At 52.9% G+C, this 24,085-nt stretch overlaps 1 protein-coding gene across 1 annotated transcript; it reads right to left on the bottom strand.

Moving 5' to 3' along the window:
* Positions 1-1,725: 1,725 nt before the first annotated feature.
* LOC144490788 (insulin-like growth factor 1 receptor) lies at positions 1,726-23,778 on the bottom strand (the record flags this gene model as incomplete). The annotated part of the gene is made up of 9 exons (XM_078208489.1): positions 23,608-23,778; positions 21,293-21,455; positions 18,434-18,539; positions 16,812-16,882; positions 14,960-15,189; positions 10,584-10,694; positions 8,258-8,417; positions 6,904-7,033; positions 1,726-1,860 (listed from the first exon to the last, which is right to left on the bottom strand). Coding segments are annotated over exons 1-9 (1,142 nt in total), but the record flags the coding sequence as incomplete, so codon positions are not given.
* Between the last annotated feature and the right edge of the window lie 307 nt (positions 23,779-24,085).

The raw sequence follows: 24,085 nt of genomic DNA, 5'->3' as shown, positions 1-24,085 counted from the left end.
GCAGAGCGAGGGGGTGGGGGGCAGAGCGAGGGGGTGGGGGGGCAGAGCGAGGGGGTGGGGGGCAGAGCGAGGGGGTGGGGGGCAGAGCGAGGGGGTGGGGGGGCAGAGCGAGGGGGTGGGGGGGCAGAGCGAGGGGGTGGGGGGGCAGAGCGAGGGGGTGGGGGGCAGAGCGAGGGGGTGGGGGGCAGAGCGAGGGGGTGGGGGGGCAGAGCGAGGGGGTGGGGGGGCAGAGCGAGGGGGTGGGGGGGCAGAGCGAGGGGGTGGGGGGGCAGAGCGAGGGGGTGGGGGGGCAGAGCGAGGGGGTGGGGGGGCAGAGCGAGGGGGTGGGGGGGCAGAGCGAGGGGGTGGGGGGGCAGAGCGAGGGGGTGGGGGGGCAGAGCGAGGGGGGTGGGGGGGCGCAGAGCGAGGGGGGTGGGGGGGGCAGAGCGAGGGGGGTGGGGGGGCAGAGCGAGGGGGGTGGGGGGGGCAGAGCGAGGGGGGTGGGGGGGGGCAGAGCGAGGGGGGTGGGGGGGGCAGAGCGAGGGGGGTGGGGGGGGCAGAGCGAGGGGGGTGGGGGGGGGCAGAGCGAGGGGGGGTGGGGGGGGCAGAGCGAGGGGGTGGGGGGGGCAGAGCGAGGGGGGTGGGGGGGGCAGAGCGAGGGGGGTGGGGGGGCAGAGCGAGGGGGGTGGGGGGGGCAGAGCGAGGGGGGTGGGGGGGCAGAGCGAGGGGGGTGGGGGGGCAGAGCGAGGGGGGTGGGGGGGCAGAGCGAGGGGGGTGGGGGGGCAGAGCGAGGGGGGGTGGGGGGGCAGAGCGAGGGGGGTGGGGGGGCAGAGCGAGGGGGGTGGGGGGGCAGAGCGAGGGGGGTGGGGGGGGCAGAGCGAGGGGGTGGGGGGGGCAGAGCGAGGGGGGTGGGGGGGGCAGAGCGAGGGGGGTGGGGGGGGCAGAGCGAGTGGGTGGGGGGGCAGAGCGAGGGGGTGGGGGGGCAGAGCGAGGGGGGTGGGGGGGGCAGAGCGAGGGGGGTGGGGGGGGCAGAACGAGGGGGGTGGGGGGGGCAGAGCGAGGGGGTGGGGGGGGGCAGAGCGAGGGGGGTGGGGGGGGCAGAGCGAGGAGGGTGGGGGGGGGAGCGCGAGGGAGTTGGGGGGGAGAGCGAGGGGGTTGCGGGGGGGGGGAGAGCGAGGGGGGTGGGGGGGGCGCAGTGCGAGGGGGGTGGGGGGGGCAGAGCGAGGGGGGTGGGGGTGGCAGAGCGAGGGGAGTGGGGGTGGCAGAGCGAGGGGAGTGGGGGGGGGCAGAGCGAGGGGAGTGGGGGGGGCAGAGCGAGGGGAGTGGGGGGGCAGAGCGAGGGAGTGGGGGGGGAGAGCGAGGGGAGTGGGGGGGGAGAGCGAGGGGAGTGGGGGGGGAGAGCGAGGGGAGTGGGGGGGGCAGAGCGAGGGGAGTGGGGGGGGCAGAGCGAGGGGAGTGGGGGGGGCAGAGCGAGGGGAGGTGGGGGGGGAGAGCGAGGGGGGTAGGGGGGCAGAGCGAGGGGGGCAGAGCGAGGGGGGCAGAGCGAGGGGGGCAGAGCGAGGGGGGCAGAGCGAGGGGGGTGGGGGGGGCAGAGCGAGGGGGGTGGGGTGGTCTGAGTAACAGCGAGTGTGCCCTCAGTTTTGTCAGGACCCCGTTACAGGGAGCTCAGCGCCCCCGATTCTCACGACAGTCCCCACAAAGCTCCAGCCTCCCCTCAGCCACCCCGAGTGCCCGTGTGTGACTTACAGGCTGTCTGCGCAGGAGTCTGGTCTCTCCAGCAAGCCTCCCTCCATCACGAACCGCAGCACCTGCTCGTTGGACATGCCCTGGTATGGCTGCTCGGCTAAGGTGGCTATCTCCCAGAGAACCACACCAAACGACCTGGAAACAAACACACACCGTTCACTGCAGTCTAGCAATGTACTTGGTTCACATACTAAATCTCCCCCGCACAGCACCAACCCCACCTCCGCTGGGCACAAACCTTGGGCGTCTTTGCCACCCTGAGCGTCGCTGGGTTTTTAATCACTCCATGACTGTTCCATCAGCCTCTTAGCCCCTCAGCTCTGCAATTCCCTCAATAAAGGATCCTTGCAGTGTGGAGAGGGGCCATTCAACCCATCGGGTCTGCACTGACTCTCCAAAAGAGAATCCCACCCAGACCCTTCAGCCTATCCTTGTCGCCCTGCACATTTGCCATGGCCGATGCACCCCAACCTGCACATCTTTTGGACTGTGTGAGGAAACCGGAGCACCCGGAAGAAACCCACGCAGACACGGGGAGAACGTGCAAACCCCACACAGACAGTGACCCAAGCCGGGAATCAAACCCGGGTCCCTGGTGCTGTGAGGCAGCAGTGCTAACCACTGTGCCACCATGCAGAAGGAGGCCATTCAGCCCACCAAGCCAGCACCAACAACAATCCCACCCAGGCCCTATCCCTGTAACCCCATGTATTTACCCTGCTAAAACCCCTGACACTAAAGGTCAGTTTAGCATGGCCAATCAACCTAACCCGCACATCTTTAGACTGTGGGAGGAAACCGGAGCACCCGGAGGAAACCCACGCAGGCACGGGGACCACGTGCAACCTCCGCACGGACAGTGACCCGAGGACGGAATCGAACCCGGGTCCCTGGCGCTGTGAGGCAGCAGTGCTAACCCACTGTGCCACCATCAGTGGATGGTCACTCTGCTCAGTCGATTCACCTCCTTAGCCTCGCTGTCCAGTCAATGGACTGGCATGGACAGGATGGGCCGAATGGCCTCCTTCTGTGCTGTCACGTTGCTATGGTGCGTCAGGGGAGGCGAAAGCTGGTCTGGTCTGCAATGCAGCACGCAGCCGAATAGCTACTATCTTGGGTCACGCACAGTCCGGTGTCAGCCATGGGCTTTGATGGAACAGTATCCCAGGAATGAGTCAGCGTCCACGGCAAATCGGAGGGAGGGAGGGAGGAATTTGAGGTAAACTATTCTTTCATCCACCCCACAAAGGGTTTTAAGTAAAAGGTCTTTGGATGCAGGCTGCTCCAATCCCCACTGGGCAAAAAGGCAGCTGAGGGAGAGGCTCACAAAGCAGATTTTAACCAGGTTATTTGAATCTCTTCAAACGTTTAAAAAGCTGCCGCCTCGAGCAATAAGAAAGGATAATTTACTCCTTCGCTTGTAGCTTGCTGGAAGCCCCGCTAATTAAGATGTCAGGATATCATGATCGAATGTCGCGGTACACGGCTGTTACAGACGAAGGTCAGTCTCTGGGGAGCCGGTTCCAAGCCCCGGTTCCCCTCCCAGCCAGAGAGTCACCTGACCGAGAGTCCTGCCATGAGCAGACGAGCAGGAGGTCGTCACATTTTCAAGAATGGCGGTCGTGACCCAGCCTGGGCTGAGGCTACAGGAGCAGGCAAGGCCAGAGGAAGGTACGAGGCTCGGTTGAGGACTCTGGGTCTGTACTCGTTGGAGTTTGGAAGGATGAGGGGGAATCTTATTGAAACTTACAGGATACTGCGAGGCCTGGATAGAGTGGACGTGGAGAGGATGTTTCCACTCGTAGGAAAAACTAGAACCAGAGGGCACAACCTCAGGCTAAAGGGACGATCCTTTAAAACAGAGATGAGGAGGAATTTCTTCAGCCAGAGAGTGGTGAATCTGTGGAACTCTTTGACGCAGAAGGCTGTGGAGGCCAGGTCATTGAGTGTCTTTAAGACAGAGATGGATAGGTTCTTGATTAATGAGGGGATCAGGGGTTATGGGGAAAAGGCAGGAGAATGGGGATGAGAAAAATATCAGCCATGATTGAATGGCAGGGCAGACTCGATGGGCCGAGTGGCCTAATTCTGCTCCTATGTCTTATGGTCCCATTCGGGCAGGGTTGGGACACCTACAATCTACTCCTGCGTTGTGGCAACGGATTCCTTACCTTCAGAAAAGGACAAAGTCCCCTCTACCTTCTCGAGAAACAGAATATTCCGGGGGTGGGATTATTGCTGATCCTAAGATGCTCTGGGATGGCCTCTTGTCTGAAGGAATTTAGGAACAAGGAGGCCCCTTCTGTCTGCTTGCCACTCCATAAGATCATGGCTGATCCGGGTCATGGCCTCAGCTCCACATTCCCGACCCCCACCCCTCCCCACAATAACCTTTTTTAAGTTTATTTATTAGTGTCACAAGTAGGCTGACATTAACACTGCAATGAAGTTACTGTGACAATCCCTTCGTCGCCACACTCCGGCGCCTGTTCGGGTACACTGAGGGAGAATTTAGCAAGGCCAATGCGCCCTAACCAGCACGTCTTTCAGACTGTGGGAGGAAAGTTTGGTAGGAATAACAGCAAAATATACTATTATTCAAATGGTAAAAAATTGCAGCATGCTGCTGTGCAGAGGGACCTGGGTGTCCTTGTGCAGGAATCTCAAGGAGTTGGTTTGCAGGTGCAGCAGGTAATTAAGAAGGCAAATGGAATTTTGTCCTTCATTGCGAGAGGGATGGTGTTTAAAAATAGTGAGGTTATGTTGCAGCTGTATAAGGTGCTGGTGAGGCCACACCTGCAGTACTGTGTACAGTTTTGGTCTCCTTACTTGAGAAAGGATATACTGGCACTGGAGAGGGTGCAGAGGAGATTCACTAGGTTGATTCCAGAGTTGGGAGGGTTGGCTTATGAGGAGAGACTGAGGAGACTGGGGCTATACTCATTGGAATTCAGAAGAATGAGGGGAGATCTTATAGAAACATATAAGATTATGAAGGGAATAGATAAGATAGAAGCAGGGAAGTGGTTTCCACTGGCGGGTGAAACTAGAGCTAGGGGGCATGGTCTCAAAATAAGGGGAAGCAGATTTAGGACTGAGTTGAGGAGGAACTTCTTCACACAAAGGGTTGTGAATCTGTGGAATTCCCTGCCCAGTGAAGCAGTTGAGGCTACCTCATTGAATGTTTTTAAGGCAAAGATAGATAGATTTTTGAACAGTAAAGGAATTAAGGGTTATGGTGAGCGGGTGGGTAAGTGGAGCTGAGTCCACGAAAAGATCAGCCATGATCTTATTGAATGGCGGAGCAGGCTCGAGGGGCTAGATGGCCTACTCCTGTTCCTAGTTCTTATGTTCTTATGTTATGTTCTTATGAAACCGGAGCACCCGGAGGAAACCCACCCAGACCCAGAACGTGCAGACTCCGCACAGACAGTGACCCAAGCCGGGATTTGAACCCTGGTCTCTGGTGCTGTGAGGCAGCAGTGCTAACCACTGTGCCACCATGTCGCCCCTCGATTCCCCTCCCCCAATAACCTCTGACGACCCCCACCACCACCCTCCCCAATCACCTTTGACTCCCTTGTTAGTCGAATATCTGTCGACCTCCGACTTAGCAATATTCGATGGCCAACCACTCCTTGGGGAAGAGAGCTCCATTCTGCTTTCTCCTCACCTCCATCTTAAATGTGAGACTTATTTTTAAACCGTGTCCCCTGAGGCCTAGTCTCTCTCATACGGTGAAATATCCTTTCAGCATCCACCCTTCCAGACTCCTTTCAGATTCTCATCTTTCAACATGGCTGCCCCCTCATTCTCATCTCCAATGAATACAGACCCAACCTCTTGAACCGTTGAGAGAGTAAGTGCTGAGGGAGTGCCGCACTGTCAGAGGGTCAGTACTGAGGGAGTGCCGCACTGTCAGAGGGTCAGTACTGAGGGAGTGCCGCACTGTCAGAGGGTCAGTGCTGAGGGAGTGCCGCACTATCAGAGGGTCAGTACTGGGGGAGTGCCGCACTGTCAGAGGGTCAGTGCTGAGGGAGTGCCGCACTGTCAGAAGGTCAGTGCTGAGGGAGTGCCGCACTGTCAGCAGGTCAGTGATGAGGGAGTGCCGCACTGTCAGAGTTGCTGGTTTCTGTGCCTCTGTACTTGAGAACTTAAAATAAATAGCATTTGTGGGATCAATTCAAAACATCCTGGGAATTATTGACAGAGCAACCTTACAGCTGTCGTAAGTAAAAGATTTGATCTTTCAGGAAAGGGATTGTGGAAATATACAGTAAATGGTAGAACCGTTAAGAGTATTGATGGGCAGTGGAATCTGGGTGTACAGGTACACAGGTCACTGAAAGTGGCAATGCAGGTGGAGAAGGTAGTCAAGAAGGCATACGGCATGCTTGCCTTCATCGGCCGGGGCATTGAGTTTAAAAATTGGCAAGTCATGTTGCAGCTTTATAGAACCTTAGTTAGGCCGCACTTGGAATATAGTGTTCAATTCTGGTCGCCGCACTACCAGAAGGATGTGGAGGCTTTGGCGAGGGTACAGAAAAGATTTACCAGGATGTTGCCTGGTATGGAGGGCATTAGCTATGAGGAGAGGTTGGAGAAACTTGGTTTGTTCTCACTGGAACGACGGAGGTTGAAGGGCGACCTGATAGAAGTCTACAAGATTATGAGGGGCATGGACAGAGTGGATAGTCAGAAGCTGAGCACTTGATGGAAGAGTCAATTACTAGGGGGACATAGGTTTAAGGTGCGAGGGGCAAGGTTTAAAGGAGATGTACGAGGCAAGTATTTTACACAGAGGGTGGTGGGTGCCTGGAACTCGCTGCTAGGGGAGGTCGTGGAAGCGGATACGATAGTGACTTTTAAGGGGTGTCTGGACAAATACATGAATAGGATGGGAATAGAGGGATATGGTCCCCGGAAGGGTAGGGGCTTTTAGTTCAGTCAGACAGCATGGTCGGTGCAGGCTTGGAGGGCCGAAGGGCCTGTTCCTGTGCTGTAATTTTCTTTGTGATCTGTGATTTCTGCAATAGCTCTGTTCAGAATGCATATTTCCGCTCCAGCGAATAGTTTGGGCATTTTTTTAAAAACAGGCAACAACAAGAGTCCTTGCTTTGTGACAATGCAGCAAGTTCAGAGTTCGAAGGTCACGGGAAAATAAGGAGACCACCGTACCAGACATCGGAGTGCGTGGTGAAGACGCCATCCTTCAGCGATTCTGGAGACATCCAGCGCACGGGGAGCAGCCCCTTCCCTCCTTTCCGGTAATAATCCGTCTCGTAGATGTCCCGCGTCATCCCAAAATCTGCAGGAGGAGGGCAGACATTTTGTTAACGGGGTCACGCCTTTCTCACTGGAACAAACTGAGCCCGGAAGAGTGTACGTTTTGAGAAGTTTAATTCTTTCGGATAACGAACGGAAGCTCAAGGAAATATCAGCTGGTGATCCCCGCAGTTCGAAATAAACAAGCTCTCAAGCTGCTGGATCTGAATGGCTCAGTGTCACATAGAATTCCGACTGTGCAGGAGGCCATTCGGCCTGCCGAGTCTGCACCGATTCTCAGACACAGTATTTTAACCCAGGCCCCCTCTCCCACCCTATCCCCGTAACCCCACACATTTCCCATGGCTAATCCATCTAATTTACACATCTTTGGACACTAAGGGGCAATTTAGCACGGCTAATCCACCCAACCCACACATCTTTGGACTGTGGGAGGAAACCGGAGCACCCGGAGGAAACCCACGCAGACACTGGGAGAACGTGCAAACGCCACGCAGTCACCCAAGGCCGGAATTGATCCCGGGTCCCTTGCGCTGTGAGGCAGCAGTGCTAACCACTGTGCCACCCTTGTCGAGCACTCAGATCCTGCGTTGATCAGCTGGTGGGGGTATTCGCAGACAACTTCAACCTCTCTTTAAACCAATCTGAGGTCCCTATCTGCTTTAAGAAGATGACCATCATCCCAGTTCCTAAGAAAACCCAAGCAGCGTGCCTTAATGACTAGCGGCCAGTGGCTCTGACATCCATCATTATCTTTGAAAGGTTAGTCATGGCACGAATCAATTCCAGCCTCCCGGACTACCTGGATCCACTACAGTTTGCCTACCGCCGCAACAGGTCCACAGCCGACGCCATTTCCCTGGCCCTGCACTCAACCCTGGAACACCTAGATAACAAGGACACCCATGTCAGACTCCTATTTATTGACTACAACTCAGCCTTCAACACTATTATGCCCAATAGGTTTATTTGGTAGCACGAGCTTTCGGAGAGGTGCTCCTTCATCAGGTGAGTCACTCACCTGACGAAGGAGCGGCGCTCCGAAAGCTCGTGCTACCAAATAAAGCTGTTGGACTTTAACCTGGTGTTGAGAGACTACTTGCTGTGGCCACCCCAGTCCAACGCCGGCATCTCCACATCATGGCTATAATGTGGTGAGCAGAACTGCACACAGTACTCCAGCTGCGACCTCACCAAAGTTCCGTACAACTCCATCATGACCCCTCTGCTATTCGGGAAAACCTACCTCCGATTTTTACAGTGTAGTCCTCTGCCACCATACAGTTGCGAGCTGCCAAATCCCGGTGTACAAATTTATTTGCGTTGAGGTAAGACATGCCATCTGCGATCTCGCCTGCCATCTGTGTCATCTTCTTCAGCGTGGGTGGTCCCTGGCCTGGGTTGTTCTGTTGGGAGATCCACAACGTACAACATGAAGCAGCCAGTAACTTGCAGGGTTAAATCTATCCTTCTATTAAAAGGCAAATTACTGCGGAAGCTGGAATCTGAAACCAACCCAAGCCTTACCCAACCTCTCTTCATAACTTAAATGTTCCATCCCAGGCAGCATCCTGGTGAATCTCCTCTGCACCCCCAGAGGGGTAGAGCATCTGCTCCACCCCACCTCGGCCCTCTTCATTTTCATTCTATTTAATTTTTTACTGTTCTCCACCTTTTATTTCTTTAAGGTCTTTCTTCATTTCTCTTCTCCCCGCCCCCCCACATTTTCCCACCACTTCATTCCCCCTTCCCTTACCTTTTCTCCACCCCCGCTTCCCCTTTTCTACATTCTACCTCTGTCCCATTCCCCCCCGCCTCCCCCAACATCTTCATCTGTCACAGCTTCCAGCTTCTCTGCCGTTTGGCCATTCACACTCTTTATTCTCTCTATGGGCTGCCATTAGCAGCCTTTCCCCTGGTTTCTGTGGCTATGACTCATCTTTCATTCCCTCCCCCTGCAGTATAAACATCTCCCACTTTCTCTGCCTTTTAGCTTTAACAAAGGGTCACCTGGACTCGAAACATCAGCTCTTTTCTCTCCTTCCAGATGCTGCCAGACCTGCTGAGATTTTCCAGCATTTTCCCTCTTGCTATCCTTCTACTAAATCCAGAGTCAACCATCCCCGATCCCTGTGCATCTGGCTAGACCGGACTCTTCCCCCAACCAGATTTGCTGAATCACAAAGTTTGTTCCGATGAATCCTTGGTTTTTTTCCCTCCCGACCGCCACTGGTCAAGGTCAGCTCGGCAGAGTCGACGTACGGCTGCCACCCTCAGCAGCACGCTCGCTCGCTCGAGGGCGAGCAGACAACCAAACCAATCAGGAGGAGACCGTCTTGTCTCAGATCAGTCATCATCTCATTGAATAGCAGAGCAGAAGCGAAGGGCCGAATGGCCTAATTCTGCTCCTCATGCCCAATGGTTCCCCGAGTCTGCTCCGCCATTCAATGAGACCACGACTGATCGGAATGTGGACTCAACCCCCGCTCCGCCGATTAACGGGATTGAGGTACAAAGTAGACGGCACAGAGTAAAAGCTCCCTCCACACCCGCCCAACATGCTTCAGCCCCGTCCTCCAGAGAGGATGGAAATTTCCAGAAACCAGCTTGCCATCGCTCGCAGCTCCAATCAAATCTCAGCTTCCCGACGCGTTGGAAAACGGGATTCCAACGAGGAGGTTGGGAATCGAGGCAGAACCTGGCGTTTGAGTCAATTATGCCAACCTGCAGGGCAACTAAGAACACTTCTGTACCTCAGCGGGCGAGGGCAGTGACTGAGAGGGGAATGTGCGTGGGTGCGACCCCCAAACCCGGGCACCCTCCCTCCCTCCCAAGACATAGACACACCCCGCCCCCCCACCCCCCCCCCCCCCCCCGCCCCACCCTCCCCAGACATAGACACACACTCATCCCACCCCACTCACCGCCCCCAGACTCAGGCACACAAAACCCCCACAGACCCGGCTACCTCCTCCCCTCACCCTTTGCCAGACATGGACACACACCCCTCCCTCCCCAGACATGGACGCACCCCCCACCACACAGACACAACCCCCCCCTCCCCCCCAAGACATGGACGCACACCCACCCTACTTCCCCCCCCCCTGGGCACACACCCACCAACAGACACACACCGGGTCAGAAGACAGGAAGCTCCCTATGCAGAATTGCGGAACCAATTTCACCACACGGACGGCAGCACCGCAGGAAGGTGCCCCCCTCCCCTCCCGCCAACCACCTTCCGGGGGCAACAAGGGATGGGCAACAAATGCTGGCTTTGGCAGCAAGGCCCGCATCACAAAAAAAAACATTAAACAAGAGATATCTGACAGAGGAACAAACATTTCACCAAAGAAAATCAACGACATTAAATCTGGATTTGTTTCAGTGGTGACTTCTTGAATCAGATTCAAGCTCTCGGCTTCCAGACGCGATGCCGATCTTCACATTCACAAACGTTCTGACGTTTCGGGACAATTCTGCTTTTAACCCCCCCCCCAGTAAAGCAACCGAGGAACGCTCTCCCCACGAACTCCCGAGCAATCAGCCACGGTGCTGGAAACAGCACTCACCTCCGCGTCTGGCCGCAGCGACCTCAGGTAGCTCTTCAAGTCCCCCCGAGTCATCAGTTCCATGATGACCAAGGTCGGCTGCCCTTGGGATACCACACCGAGCAGACGTACCTACAGTGCCGAGAGAACCAGCCAACAATCAATAAACTGTGCAGCACCTTCCAGCTGTGTTTAACTGGCACACATCTGAATCATCTTCATATTCTGGAGGGTCTGAAAATAGATAAATCCCCTGGTCCGGATGGGATTTATCCAAGGATTCTCTGGGAGGCAAGAGAAGTGATTGCAGAGCCTCTGGCTCTGATCTTCAGGTCGTCGTTGGCCTCTGGTATAGTACCAGAAGATTGGAGGTTAGCGAATGTTGTCCCATTGTTTAAGAAGGGGAACAGAGACTTCCCCGGGAATTATAGACCGGTGAGTCTCACTTCTGTTGTCGGCAAGATGTTGGAAAAAATTATAAGGGATAGGATTTATAGTTATTTGGAGAGTAATGAATTGATAGGTGATAGTCAGCATGGTTTTGTGGCAGGTAGGTCGTGCCTTACTAACCTTATTGAGTTTTTTGAGAAAGTGACCAAGGAGGTGGATGGGGGCAAGGCAGTGGACGTGGTATATATGGATTTTAGTAAGGCGTTTGATAAGGTTCACCATGGTAGGCTTCTGCAGAAAATGCAGATGTATGGGATTGGGGGTGATCTAGGAAATTGGATCAGGAATTGGCTAGCGGATAGGAAACAGAGGGTGGTGGTTGATAGTAAATATTCATCATGGAGTGCGGTTACAAGTGGTGTACCTCAGGGATCTGTTTTGGGGCCACTGCTGTTTGTAATATTTATTAATGATCTGGATGAGGGTATAGTTGGGTGGATTAGCAAATTTGCTGATGACACCAAAGTCGGTGGTGTGGTAGACAGTGAGGAAGGGTGTCGTAGTTTGCAGGAAGACTTAGACAGGTTGCAAAGTTGGGCCGAGAGGTGGCGGATGGAGTTTAATGCGGAGAAGTGTGAGGTAATTCACTTTGGTAGGAATAACAGATGTGTTGAGTATAGGGCTAACGGGAGGACTTTGAATAGTGTGGAGGAGCAGAGGGATCTAGGTGTATGTGTGCATAGATCCCTGAAAGTTGGGAATCAAGTAGATAAGGTTGTTAAGAAGGCATATGGTGTCTTGGCGTTTATTGGTAGGGGGATTGAATTTAGGAGTCGTAGCGTTATGTTGCAACTGTACACAACTCTGGTGCGGCCGCACTTGGAGTACTGTGTGCAGTTCTGGTCCCCACATTACAGGAAGGATGTGGAGGCTTTGGAGAGGGTGCAGAGGAGGTTTACCAGGATGTTGCCTGGTATGGAGGGGAGATCCTATGAGGAGAGGCTGAGGGATTTGGGATTGTTTTCGCTGGAAAGGCGGCGGCTAAGAGGGGATCTTATTGAAACATATAAGATGATTAGAGGTTTAGATAGGGTGGATAGTGATAGCCTTTTTCCTCTGATGGAGAAATCCAGCACGAGGGGGCATGGCTTTAAATTGAGGGGGGGTAGTTATAGAACCGATGTCAGGGGTAGGTTCTTTACCCAGAGGGTGGTGAGGGATTGGAATGCCCTGCCAGCATCAGTAGTAAATGCGCCTAGTTTGGGGGCGTTTAAGAGATCCGTAGATAGGTTCATGGACGAAAAGAAATTGGTTTAGGTTGGAGGGTCACAGTTTTTTTTTTTTTTTAACTGGTCGTTGCAACATCGTGGGCCGAAGGGCCTGTTCTGCGCTGTAATGTTCTATGTTCTATGTTCATTACTATTTTTCTTATTATGCCTCATCACATCTCCACACATCTCCTATACAGCAAGTTATTTCAGGGTCTTTTGGGACCAGAGTGTTTTACTCTGTGGAAGGGATTGGACCGACGCAAGTTGTTAAACAACTGGGCGGAGAGATGGCAGATGGAGTTTAATCTGGACAAAGGTAATGCATTTTGGAAGGTCTAATACAGATGGGAGATATACAGTAAATGGCAGAACCCATTTTGAGTATTGATAGGCAGAGGGATCTGGGTGTACAGGTACACAGGTCACTGAAAGTGGCAACGCAGGTGGAGAAGGTGGCATACGGCTTGCCTTCATCGGCCGGGGCATTGAGCTTAAAAATTGGCAAGTCGTGTTGCAGCTTTATAGAACCTTAGTTGGGCCCGCACTTGGAATATAGTGTTCAATTCTGGTCGCCACACTACCAGAAGGATGTGGAGGCTTTGGAGAGGGTACAGAAAAGGTTTACCAGGATGTTGCCTGGTGTGGAGGGCATTAGCTATGAGGAGAGGTTGGAGAAACTTGGTTTGTTCTCACTGGAACGACGGAGGTTGAGGGGCGACCTGATAGAAGTCTACAAGATTATGAGGGGCATGGACAGAGTGGACAGTCAGAAGCTTTTTCCCCAGGGTGGAAGAGTCAATTACTAGGGGGCATAGCTTTAAGGTGCGTGGGGTAAGGTTTAAAGGAGATGTACGAAGCAAGTTTTCTTACACAGAGGGTGGTGGGTGCCTGGAACTCACTGCCGGGGAAGGGAGTGGAAGCGGATGCGGTAGTGACCTTTAAGGGGCGTCTTGACAAGTACATGAATAGGATGGGAATAGAAGGAGGGGGACCCCGGAAGGGTAGGGGGTTTTGGTTCAGTCGGGCAGCATGGTCGGTGCAGGCTTGGAGGGCTGAAGGGCCTGTTCCTGTGCTGTAATTTTCTTTGTTCTTTGTACTCTACAGGTTCGAAGAAATAGGAGTACACGTAGGCCATTCGGCCCCTCGAGTATACTCTGCCAGCCAATCATGGTCGATCTGACAGTGGCCTTAACTCCACTTTCTTGCCCGTCCCTCGTAACCCTTGACTCACTTGCCAGTCAACAATCTGTCCAAATCAACCTTGTGTTGAACACCTGTATGATTTGCTGCATTTATGCAAAAGACTTCATTTCCAGATTTTGCTGCCTACGCGATTACATTGAAACGCTAAGCTTAAAAAATTAACTCTCAGCCTGCACTTGACCACGTTTTAAAACTCAGCTGGGTTCGCTGGAAAATTGGCTGCATTTTTTTTGAAAGTACAATTGCAAGCAAAAACAGGCCTTTATATATAAGCCAAACAAAGCTTCTCAAACAACATCTGTGAGACCGAGAGATAAGGATGGATATATTGTGGAACTGTGCATTTAGCTGGCAGTCTGTTTTCAAGAGCTATTCAGGCTGTTTGGAGCTTGGATCAAAAAGTTAAAGTTTATTTATTAGTCACAAGTAACGCTTACACTGCAATGAAGTTACTGTGAAAATCCCCTAGTTGCCACACTCCGGTGCCTGTTTGGGTACACTGAGGGAGAATTTAGCATGGCTAATGCACCTAACCAGCATGTCTTTCGGACTGTGGGAGGAAACCGGAGCACCCGGAAGAAACCCACACAGACACGGGGAAGAATGTGCAAACTCCACACAGTGACCCAAGCCAGGAATTGAACCCGGGTCCCTGGCACTGTGAGGCAGCAGTGCTGATCACTGTGCCGTCCATAGTACAGAACTGGGAGGAAAAGCCAGTCTCTTTCTCGCTCCAGTTTTCCACTTTGTAATGATTTAATTTTAAGTTCTATTTGACAAAAAAAATTCATCATATTAGTGCCATCTTCATCTATTCAGAGGAATGACTAGACCCAACACTTGAATACATGACCCACGATCAATGATCCAGCCTCCACTACTCCCTGGAAACCTACAGTAGAAATTTCTCTTCATCTCCATCTTTAATGAGACCCCCCTCATTCTGAAACCGTCTCGCCTCACTTTAGATCCCCCCACAAGGGGTTACCATCCCCTCATCACCCACTCTGTCAAGCCCCCTGAGAATCTTACATTTCAGTGTTATACAGATCAAAATCCTTTCTCCTGAGGTAATCCGAGCTTGAAGTTCTCTGCCTCCAAAGTTAATTACCTAGAATCCAGCAGGGGTTTTTAAAAATTAATTCATGGGCGTCGCTGGCTGGGCCAGCATTTATTGCCCATCCCTAGTTGCCCTTGGAGGGCAGTTGAGAGTCAACCACATTGCTGTGGCTCTGGAGTCACATGTAGGCCAGACCGGGTAAGGACGGCAGATTTTCTTCCCTAAAGGGACATTAGTGACCCAGATGGGTTTTTCCGACAATGGTTTCATGGTCATCAGTAGATTCTTAATTCCAGATTTTTAAAAATTGAATTCAAATTCCACCATCTGCCGTGGCGGGATTCGAACCCGGGTCCCCAGAACATGAGCTGAGTTTCTGGATTAATAGTCTAGCGATAATACCACTGGGCCACCGCCTCCTCAAAGTGCTACACTAGCTCCCCGGGAATCAGAATCTCCCGCGTTACACGTACCACGTGATGGCAGTTGAACTCCTTCATCACCGATGCCTCGTTGAGGAATTCTATGCGCTCACGCATCGTGGCCGACTCGTTGACGGTCTTGATGGCCACTCTGGTCTCCGGATCTCCCTTCACCACACCCTTGGCCACCCCCTCGTACACCATCCCAAAGGAGCCCTGGCCCAACTCCCGGCTCATGGTGATCTTCTCGCGTGGGACCTCCCACTCATCCGGGACGTACACTGGAACGAATAACACCGCAATGAAAACGAGGATAGGACAAAGCTCCGGGTGGTGGAGGGGAGGGGGGGCAATGGGAATTGGGATAAACAACATAATCTTAGCGCTAATTAATCTTAGAGTCTTATAATGCAGAGAGGGACCTCTTTGTCCACTGCGACCATGCCAAATATATATATATAAGAGTGATCCATTTAATCCACAACCCCGCTTTCTGCTCATTGCTCTGCACACTTTTAAAGTTAAAGTTTATTTATTAATGACACAAGTAGGCTTACATTAACACTGCAATGAAGTTACTGTGAAGATCCCCAAGTCGCTACACTCCAGCGCCTGTTCAGGTACACTGAGGGAGAATTTAGCATGGCCGATGCACCCTAACCAGCACGTCTTTCGCACTGTGGGAGGAAACTGGAAGAAACCCACGCAGACACGGGGAGGACGCGCAGACTCCGCACAGACAGTGACCCAAGCCGGGAATCGAACCTGGGTCGCTGGCGCTGTGAGGCAGCAGCGCTAACCACTAATTCCCTTCTGGAAGTTACTTCCCAATCTGTTTCCTTCACCATTCCAGGAAAGGCCTTCTGGATGACCGGAATTTGGCGTGTGATAAATAAATTCCCACCTACTCTGGTTCATGTGCCAACATCTTTAATCTCTGGTCACTAACCCTCCTGCCTGTGGAAACCAGGTTACTCGATCCACACACCTCAACTTTAAATATCAACATGAAGGTTTTCTCTGACATTAACCTTCTCTGCTCAAAAGGAGAGACATTGGCGACTTTCGCTTGACTTTTCCATCAGGTTTCTAAAGGCCACTCTTATCCTTTCTAAACCGCATTTCAAATCTAGATCAGGGTTTGGGGGACCAGAGGACATCAACGCACACTGCCTCATGTGAGGCAGCATTAACTCAAGTGTTTAATAGGGTTATCATGGAACCCCTACAGTACAGAAGAGGCCATTTGGCCCATCAAGTTTACACTGACTCTCTGACAGAGCATCTTATCCAGATCTTCTCCCCCGCCCTATCCCCATAACCCCACACATTTCCCATGGTTAATCCCCCATAACCTACACATCTCTGGATACTAAAGGGGCAATTTAGCACGGCCAATCCACCTAACCTGCACATCTTTGGGCTGTGGGAGGAAACCGGAGCACCCGGAGGAAACCCACGCAGACACGGGGGAGAACCTGGGTCCCTGGTGCTGTGAGGCAGCAGTGCTAACCACCATGCACTATGTACTCTATGAACAGTATGCTTTGTCTGTATAGCGCGCAGGAAACAATACTTTTCACTGTATACCAATACGTGTGACAATAATAAATCAAATCAATTTAATGTGCTACCATGCTGCCTATCGGGTCACAGGATAGAGGGGACGCGAGATCAAAACGCAGGGGCAGGCTCGGTAGGTGAAATACGGAAGCAATACGTGCAGATGCTGGAAATCTGAAGTAAAAATTGGACAACGCTCAGACAGATCTGTGCAGAGAGGAACATTGTTGGTTCAGGTTAATGACCTTCCATCAGGTGTCCCCCTTGTCGCACTGTGTCCCCCTCCCCTCGCCCACCCCCCGGGATATGGCGGGCAGTGAGAGTCTGGATCGATACTTACTGTCAGCAGCGCTGAAGTACTCGGGATTCACAGACGCATACAGCACTCCGTTTGGAAGTCTGTCACTGTTTCTGTACAAGAGAGAGAGACATTAGTAACAATAAAACCTCAGCCAAGAGCACAATCTCACAAAGTTCCAGCCTGAAAGATTAGTCATAGAGGTTTACAGCATGGAAACAGGCCCTTCAGCCCAACTTGTCCATGCCGCCCTTTTTTTAAACCACCAAGCTAGTCCCAATTGCCCGCATTTGGCCCATATCCGTCTATACCCATCTTACCCATGTAACTGTCTAAATGCTTCTTAAAATTGTACCTGCCTCTACTACTGCCTCTGGCAGCTTGTTCCAGACACTCACCACCCTGTGTGTGAAAAAATTGCCCCTCTGGACACTTTTGTATCTCTCCCCTCTCACCTTAAACCTATGCCCTCTAGTTTTAGACTCCCCGACCTTTGGGAAAAGATATTGACCATCTGGCTGATCTATGCCCCTCATTATTTTACAGACCTCTATAAGGTCACCCCTCAGCCTCCTACGCTCCAGAGAAAAAAGTCCCAGTCTATCCAGCCTTGTTCTTGAGTTTATTGTCTGAGTTTTCCCACTACAGGCCCTGTCCCTGTCACCCCACATATTTACCCTGACGCTCAGGGACAATTTAGCATGGCCAATCAACCTAACCCGCACATCTTTGGACTGTGGGAGGAAACCGGAGCACCCAGAGGAAACCCACGCAGACACGGGGACAAGTTCAACACTGAACACACTACCTTCAACACACTACCTTTTCCCAAAGGTAGGGGAGTCTAAAACTAGAGGGCATAGGTTTAAGGTGAGAGGGGAGAGATACAAAAGTGTCCAGAGGGGCAATTTTTTCACACAGAGGGTGGTGAGTGTCTGGAACAAGCTGCCAGATGTAGTAGTAGAGGTGGGTACAATTTTGTCTTTTAAAAAGCAGTTAGACAGTTACATGGGTACGGTGGATATGGAGGGATATGGGCCAAATGTGGGCAATTGGGATTAGCGTAGGGGTTTAAAAAAAAAAAAGGGCGGCATGGATATGTTGGACCGAAGGGCCTGTTAACATGCTGTAAACCTCTGACTCAGACAGTGACCCAAGCCGGGTATCGAACCCGGGTCCCTAGCGCTGTGAGGCAGCAGAGCTAACCACTGTGCCATCGTGCAGGGCAGCGGGGAGTGGTGGCGGAGAGGCAAGGGAGGGTAGTGGTAGCGAGACAGAGAGATAGCAGAGAAGCGGAGGTGGCGAGGGAGAGACGATGGGGAGGCGGGAGAGTGGCAATGGGGAGGGATGAAGCAGCAGCAGACACACGGTGCGACTGCAACACTGGTAGACTTAGACCAGAGTCAAATAACAATTAACCGTCTGAGGTAACTTGGTAAGAAGCCTCACAGCACCAGGGTTAAAGTCCAACAGGTTTATTTGGAATCACGAGCTTTCGGAGCGCCGCTCCTTCCTCAGGTGAGTGCAGCAGCGCCCCGAAAGCTCACGATTCCAAATAAACCTGTTGGACTTTAACCTGGTGTTGTGAGACCTCTTACTGTGCCCACCCCAGTCCAACGCCGGCAACTCCATATCATGAGGTAAGTTAATAAGATGAGACTTACCTCTTCTTGTTGAAGAAGTATAGTGTCAACACCAGACTAACCAACACCAACATCACTGCGATGGGCAACGCAATGACCAGCTGCATGAGATTATCAGGTCCAGGGGCTGTGGAGACAAATTCAAGACAAAATATCAAGGTTTGTGTGCTTACTTCATTATTCTTTTCTTCTCTCAACAACAGATGGTCTTCGATAGTCAGCTATGGCCCGGCCGTGTTTCAAGCTTCAATGCACAGATCCTGCTCCCGCGACTGAATTCCAGGCCTCATCCCGACACCTTCTGCTCCAGCTCACTCATCCCCGGGATCTGGAACCCGTGGAATCTCCTCCCCTATCCTCGACATTCCCAACCTCCCACGATCAAAGGGCTTCCATCACCCTCGATTTCAACTTCGGCCATTTACCTCAGCTCGCCTCACTCGCCCCAATCGCGGGGGGGCTTTCCGCCTTCCACCAGATCTCCTAGAATGTTCTAGAAACATCACCTGCCCCACAAAGTGGCACCCAAAGGTGTTCATCAATGGATTGGCCCAGCTGAGAGACGATGGCATTACATAACCAAAACCTGGGCCGAGAGATCATTTCACCGCAGGAATTAAACGGAGGGTTCCAGAACGGGGCCCGAGACGATAGATGTGTTGATGCAAAATGTTCAAGTCCCTCAGATCACTCACTGCCCACTTTTAATTTCCACTTCCTGTGACCACAGTGCATAACCGAGAGGGGCAAGCCTCTTAATGGTTTCTTGTACATTTGTCATATAATCGCAGCTTAACATTCCTGGAGACAGGATTAGTGTCATGTTCCCATTGAACGACCAAGGGCTAATGGCTCTGCTTTGGCACGGCGGCACAGTGGTCAGCACTGCTGTCTCTCAGTGCCAGGGAGCCCGGTTCAATTCCCGGCTTGGGTCACTGTCTGTGCGGAATCTGCGCGTTCTCCCCGTGTCTGTGTGGGTTTCCTCCGGGTGCTCCCGTTTCCTCCCACACTCCAAAGATGTGCGGGTTGGGTGGATTGGACATGCTAAATTGTCCCTCAAGTGTCAGGGGGATGAGCGGGGTAAATGTGTGGGGTTGTGGGGATAGGGCCTGGGTGGGATTGTGGTTGGTACATACTCGATGGGTCGAATGGCCTCCTTCTGTACTGTAGGGATTCTATGTCTATTGGATGTCACTTTCCAGCCCCCTCACCCCAAATGTACAACACACTCAAGTACCAATGCATTGTACTGTTAAATTTCACTCCTCCCATCCCCCCTCCCCCCTGCAGTTACTAGTTTAAAGTTTATTTATTAGTGTCACAAGTAGGCTTACGTTAACACTACAATGAAGTTACTGTGAAAATCCCCTAGTCGCCACACTCCTGTTCGGGTACACTGAGGGAGAATTTAGCACGGCCGATGCACCCTAACCAGCACGTCTTTCGGACTGTGGGAGGAAACCGGAGCACCCGGAGGAAACCCACGCAGACACGGGGAGAACGTGCAGACTCCGCACAGACAGTGACCCGAGCCGGGAATCGAACCCGGGTCCCTGGAGCTGTGAGGCAAATTAAAGAGGCAAAACAAACTACATTCCGGTGGAGAGTTTCTAATAATGGCGGGCAACTGGTGACCATCATCCAAGGAAGTGGGTGTGGGTAGCGATCAGGGTGGGGGGTGCCTAGTTGACTCTTCTCCCCCACCGCCCCCCATGCTAGGAGGTTAAATGTAGCATCAACCGCAGCCCTGTGTGGGCCCATCCATTTTGCACAGCCTGGGTTTCAGAACTCTGGCCCTCCAGACCGTGTTTAATCCACAGCACCTTTACAAAGCGGCTAAACAACAACAAAACAACCCTGGGAGTCGAGAGAGGAATTGCTGCAATTGCCAGAGTGATTATTAAACACGCAGCACGCTACGATCCAGAACATCAGCGGGGAAACCGCAGCGCCCTGGCTTCACACACACTACCTACAGAAAGCTCCACATCCACCTCCTATCAGGAGAAGGCCACTCTGCCCATTGAACTCATTCTGTCGCTCCCTTTGATCTTGGGCTGAGCTGCCTTTAACTCTGTGTTTACCCACCCAGCTTGTATCAGCTTTAATACCCGTGCCTGGAAAACTATCAAAGTCTGGACCACCACAAACCCCCCTTCCCCCCTCGCTGCCCCCCCTTCCTCACACCCCCCCCTTCCCAACCCTTTCTGCCCTTCCAGCATGCCCCTCAACCCCCCTCCCCACCCCTCTTCCTAACCCTTTCCCCCCCATCCCGCATGCCACTCACCCCCCCTTCCTTAACCCCCCCCCACCCCTCTTCCTAACCCTTTCCCCCCCATCCCGCATGCCACTCACCCCCCTTCCTTAACCCCCCATCCCCACCCCGCTTCCTGACCCTTTCCCCCACCCCCTTCCCCAGCCCCTCTTCCTGCATGCCCCTCACCCCCACTCTTTCCCTCAACCCTTTCCCTACTCCCTCTTCTCACATGCCCCCTCACCCCCCCCCCTCCCTTCCCCCACCTTCTTCCCGCATGCCCTTCACCCACTTCCTCACCCTTTCCTCCACCCCCTTCCCCACCCCCTCTTCTCGCATGCCCCTCACCCCCCTTCCTCAACCCCCCTCCCCACCCCCCTTCCTGACCCTTTCCCTCACCCCTTTCCCTACTCCCGCTTCCCACATGCCCCTCACCACCCACCCCCCGCCCCACCCTTCCCCAACAGGAGCAGCAACGGAAATTCAGAAAGCAATTCGCTCGAATTGAAGGGTTGTACGTCACTGGATCAACGTGAGGAGCTGCGACTGGAATGGGATCTCTTTTATGGGGGAAGGTTTACGTTTCTTTATTAACGTCACAAGTAGGCCTCTTGCCCGCCACTTACGTTTTGCCTTTATGTAGAACATCACTGGATCAGTCCATGAGCCGTTGCCAGACAGCGAGGTGGCTCTAACCTCAGCGGTGTAATTCCCAGGGCTCAGTCGGTCGAGTTTACAACCGCCGTTACACAGCTTATACTGCGGCCTGGAAACACATTCCTGCAGCACCTGAAATAGTACAAAGATAGATAACATCACAGAGAAAGGCCCAGTGATAGGATCTGATTCGATTTATTATTGTCACATGTATTAATATACAGTGAAAAGTATTGTGCCTTGCGCATTATACAGACAAAGCTTTTTTCTTTGTTCTTGTTCATACCGCTCATAGAGAAGGAACGGAGAGGGTGCAGAATGTAGTGTCACAGTCATAGCTAGGGTGTAGAGAAAGATCAACTTAATGCAAGGTAGGTCTATCCAAAAGTCTGACAGCAGCAGGGAAGAAGCTGTTCTTGTGTCGGTTGGTACCTCAGACTTTTGTATCTTTTTCCCAACGGAAGAAGGTGGAAGAGAGAATGTCCGGGGTGCGTGGGGTCCTTAATTATGCTGGCTGCTTTGCCGAGGCAGCGGGAAGTGTAGACAGAGTCAATGGATGGGAGGCTGGTTTGTGTGATGGACTGGATGCAGCATCTAACTGCAGCCAACTCGGGACAGAAACACAAAGTTAATCAGATGAAAAGCCAGTTTTACAGGAACCTCGCACTGTCCACCACTGGGAAATCTCGAGGGGAACCATCAACATCTCGTCATCATGGTTATCTTCTCATCACTCACAGTCAGTGACTGTGGTGGAAGAATCAATCCAGACTAGTCTTTAGGTTCAAGTTGGTTTATTGCACGGTGGCGCAGTGGGTTAGCACTGCTGCCTCACAACACCAGGGACCCGGGTTCGATTCCGGCCTCGGGTCACTGTCTGTGTGGAGTCTGCCCGTTCTCAACGTGTCTGCGTGGGTTTCCTCCGGGTGCTCCGGTTTCCTCCCACACTCCAAAGAAGTGCAGGTTAGGTTGATTGGCCATGCTAAATTGACCCGAGTGTTAGAGGGACGAGCAGGGTAAATACGTGGGGTTATGGGGATAGGGCCTGGGTGGGATTGTGGTCGGTACCGACTCGATGGACCGAATTCTGCACTGTAGGAATTCTATGATTGGAACGCACTTTTTAAAGTTTGTGTGTTGGTGTCACAAGTAGACTTACATTAACACTGCAATGAAGTTACTGTGAAAATCCCCTAGTCGCCACATTCCGGCGCCTGTTTGGGTACACAGAGAATTTAGCATGGCCAATGCACCCTAACCAACACGTCTTTTCGACTGAGGGGGGAACCCGGAGCAAACCTGGAAAGTGGGATTATGATAGAGATAGGTTTGGAATAGATTGATGTTTGATTGCACAGATAACGATGGGCCAAAGGGCCTCTTTCCATGCTGTAAAACTCACTGACTCTATCAGCTATGTCTACACTTCCCGCTGCCTCGGCAAAGCAGCCAGCATAATCAAGGACCCCACGCACCCCGGACATTCTCTCTTCCACCTTCTTCCGTCAGGAAAAAGATACAAAAGTCTGAGGTCACGCACCAACCGACTCAAGAACAGCTTCTTCTCTGCTGCTGTCAGACTTTTGAATAGACCTACCTCGCATTAAGCTGATCTTTCTCTACACCCTAGCTATGACTGTAACACTACATTCTGCACTCTCTCCTTTCGTTCTCTATGAACGGTATGCTTTGTCTGTATAGCGCGCAAGAAACAATACTTTTCACTGTATACTAATACATGTGACAATAATAAATCAAATCAAAAAATGGTCTTAGTGAATCATAGAAACCCTACAGTGCGGAAGGAGGCCATTCGGCCCATCAAGTCTGCACCGACCACAATCCCACCCAGGTCCTACCCCCACATATTTACTTGCTAATCCCTCTAACCTACGCATCTCAGGACTCTAAGGGGCAATTTTTAACCTGGCCAATCAACCTAACCCGCACATCTTTGGACTGTGGGAGGAAACCGGAGCACCCGGAGGAAACCCACACCGACACGAGGAGAACGTGCAGACTCCACACACACAGTGACCAGAGCAGGGAATCGAACCCGGGACCCTGGAGCTGTGAAGCAGCAGTGCGGACCACTGTGCTACCGTGCCGCCCTGGCAGAGGGAATTCTGCTCCTGTGTTTATGTTTATCCCTGGGAGTGCCTTTGCGGACGGCATCATGGGTCTTTTGGTTCATTCTCTCTGAGCCAGTTTGGTTTCTGAGCTAAGAGCCTGTGTGTGGCGCTCGCTCCGACACTGGTCCCTGTTCTCTGACAGACCCGCTTACCTCACTGTCCCCTCGGCTGTACTTCACTTCGTACATCAGGATCAGGCCGTTTGGACCGGTGGGTTCCGGCCACCTGAGGTAAATGCTGATGTCATCATCCCCGGGTTCCCACGTGACAACGCCAGGTATATTGTCAGCTTTCTCTGTGAGCGAGAGAAGGGGGAAACAGAGGAAGGGAAGAAAAAGAGAGAGGGAGGGGAGGAGGGGGAAGGGAAGGGAGGGAGTGGGGAAGGGAAGGGAGGGAGTGGGGAAGGGAAGGGAGGGAGTGGGGAGAAGGGAGGGAGTGGGGAGAAGGGAGGGAGTGGGGAGAAGGGAGGGAGTGGGGAGAAGGGAGGGAGTGGGGAGAAGGGAGGGAGTGGGGAGAAGGGAGGGAGTGGGAGAAGGGAGGGAGTGGGGAGAAGGGAGGGAGTGGGGAGAAGGGAGGGAGTGGGGAGAAGGGAGGGAGTGGGGAGAAGGGAGGGAGTGGGGAGAAGGGAGG

Source organism: Mustelus asterias, unplaced genomic scaffold (assembly GCF_964213995.1).
Source record: "Mustelus asterias unplaced genomic scaffold, sMusAst1.hap1.1 HAP1_SCAFFOLD_3800, whole genome shotgun sequence".
NCBI lineage: Eukaryota > Metazoa > Chordata > Chondrichthyes > Carcharhiniformes > Triakidae > Mustelus > Mustelus asterias.
This window is presented reverse-complemented; position numbering and strand designations above follow the sequence as displayed.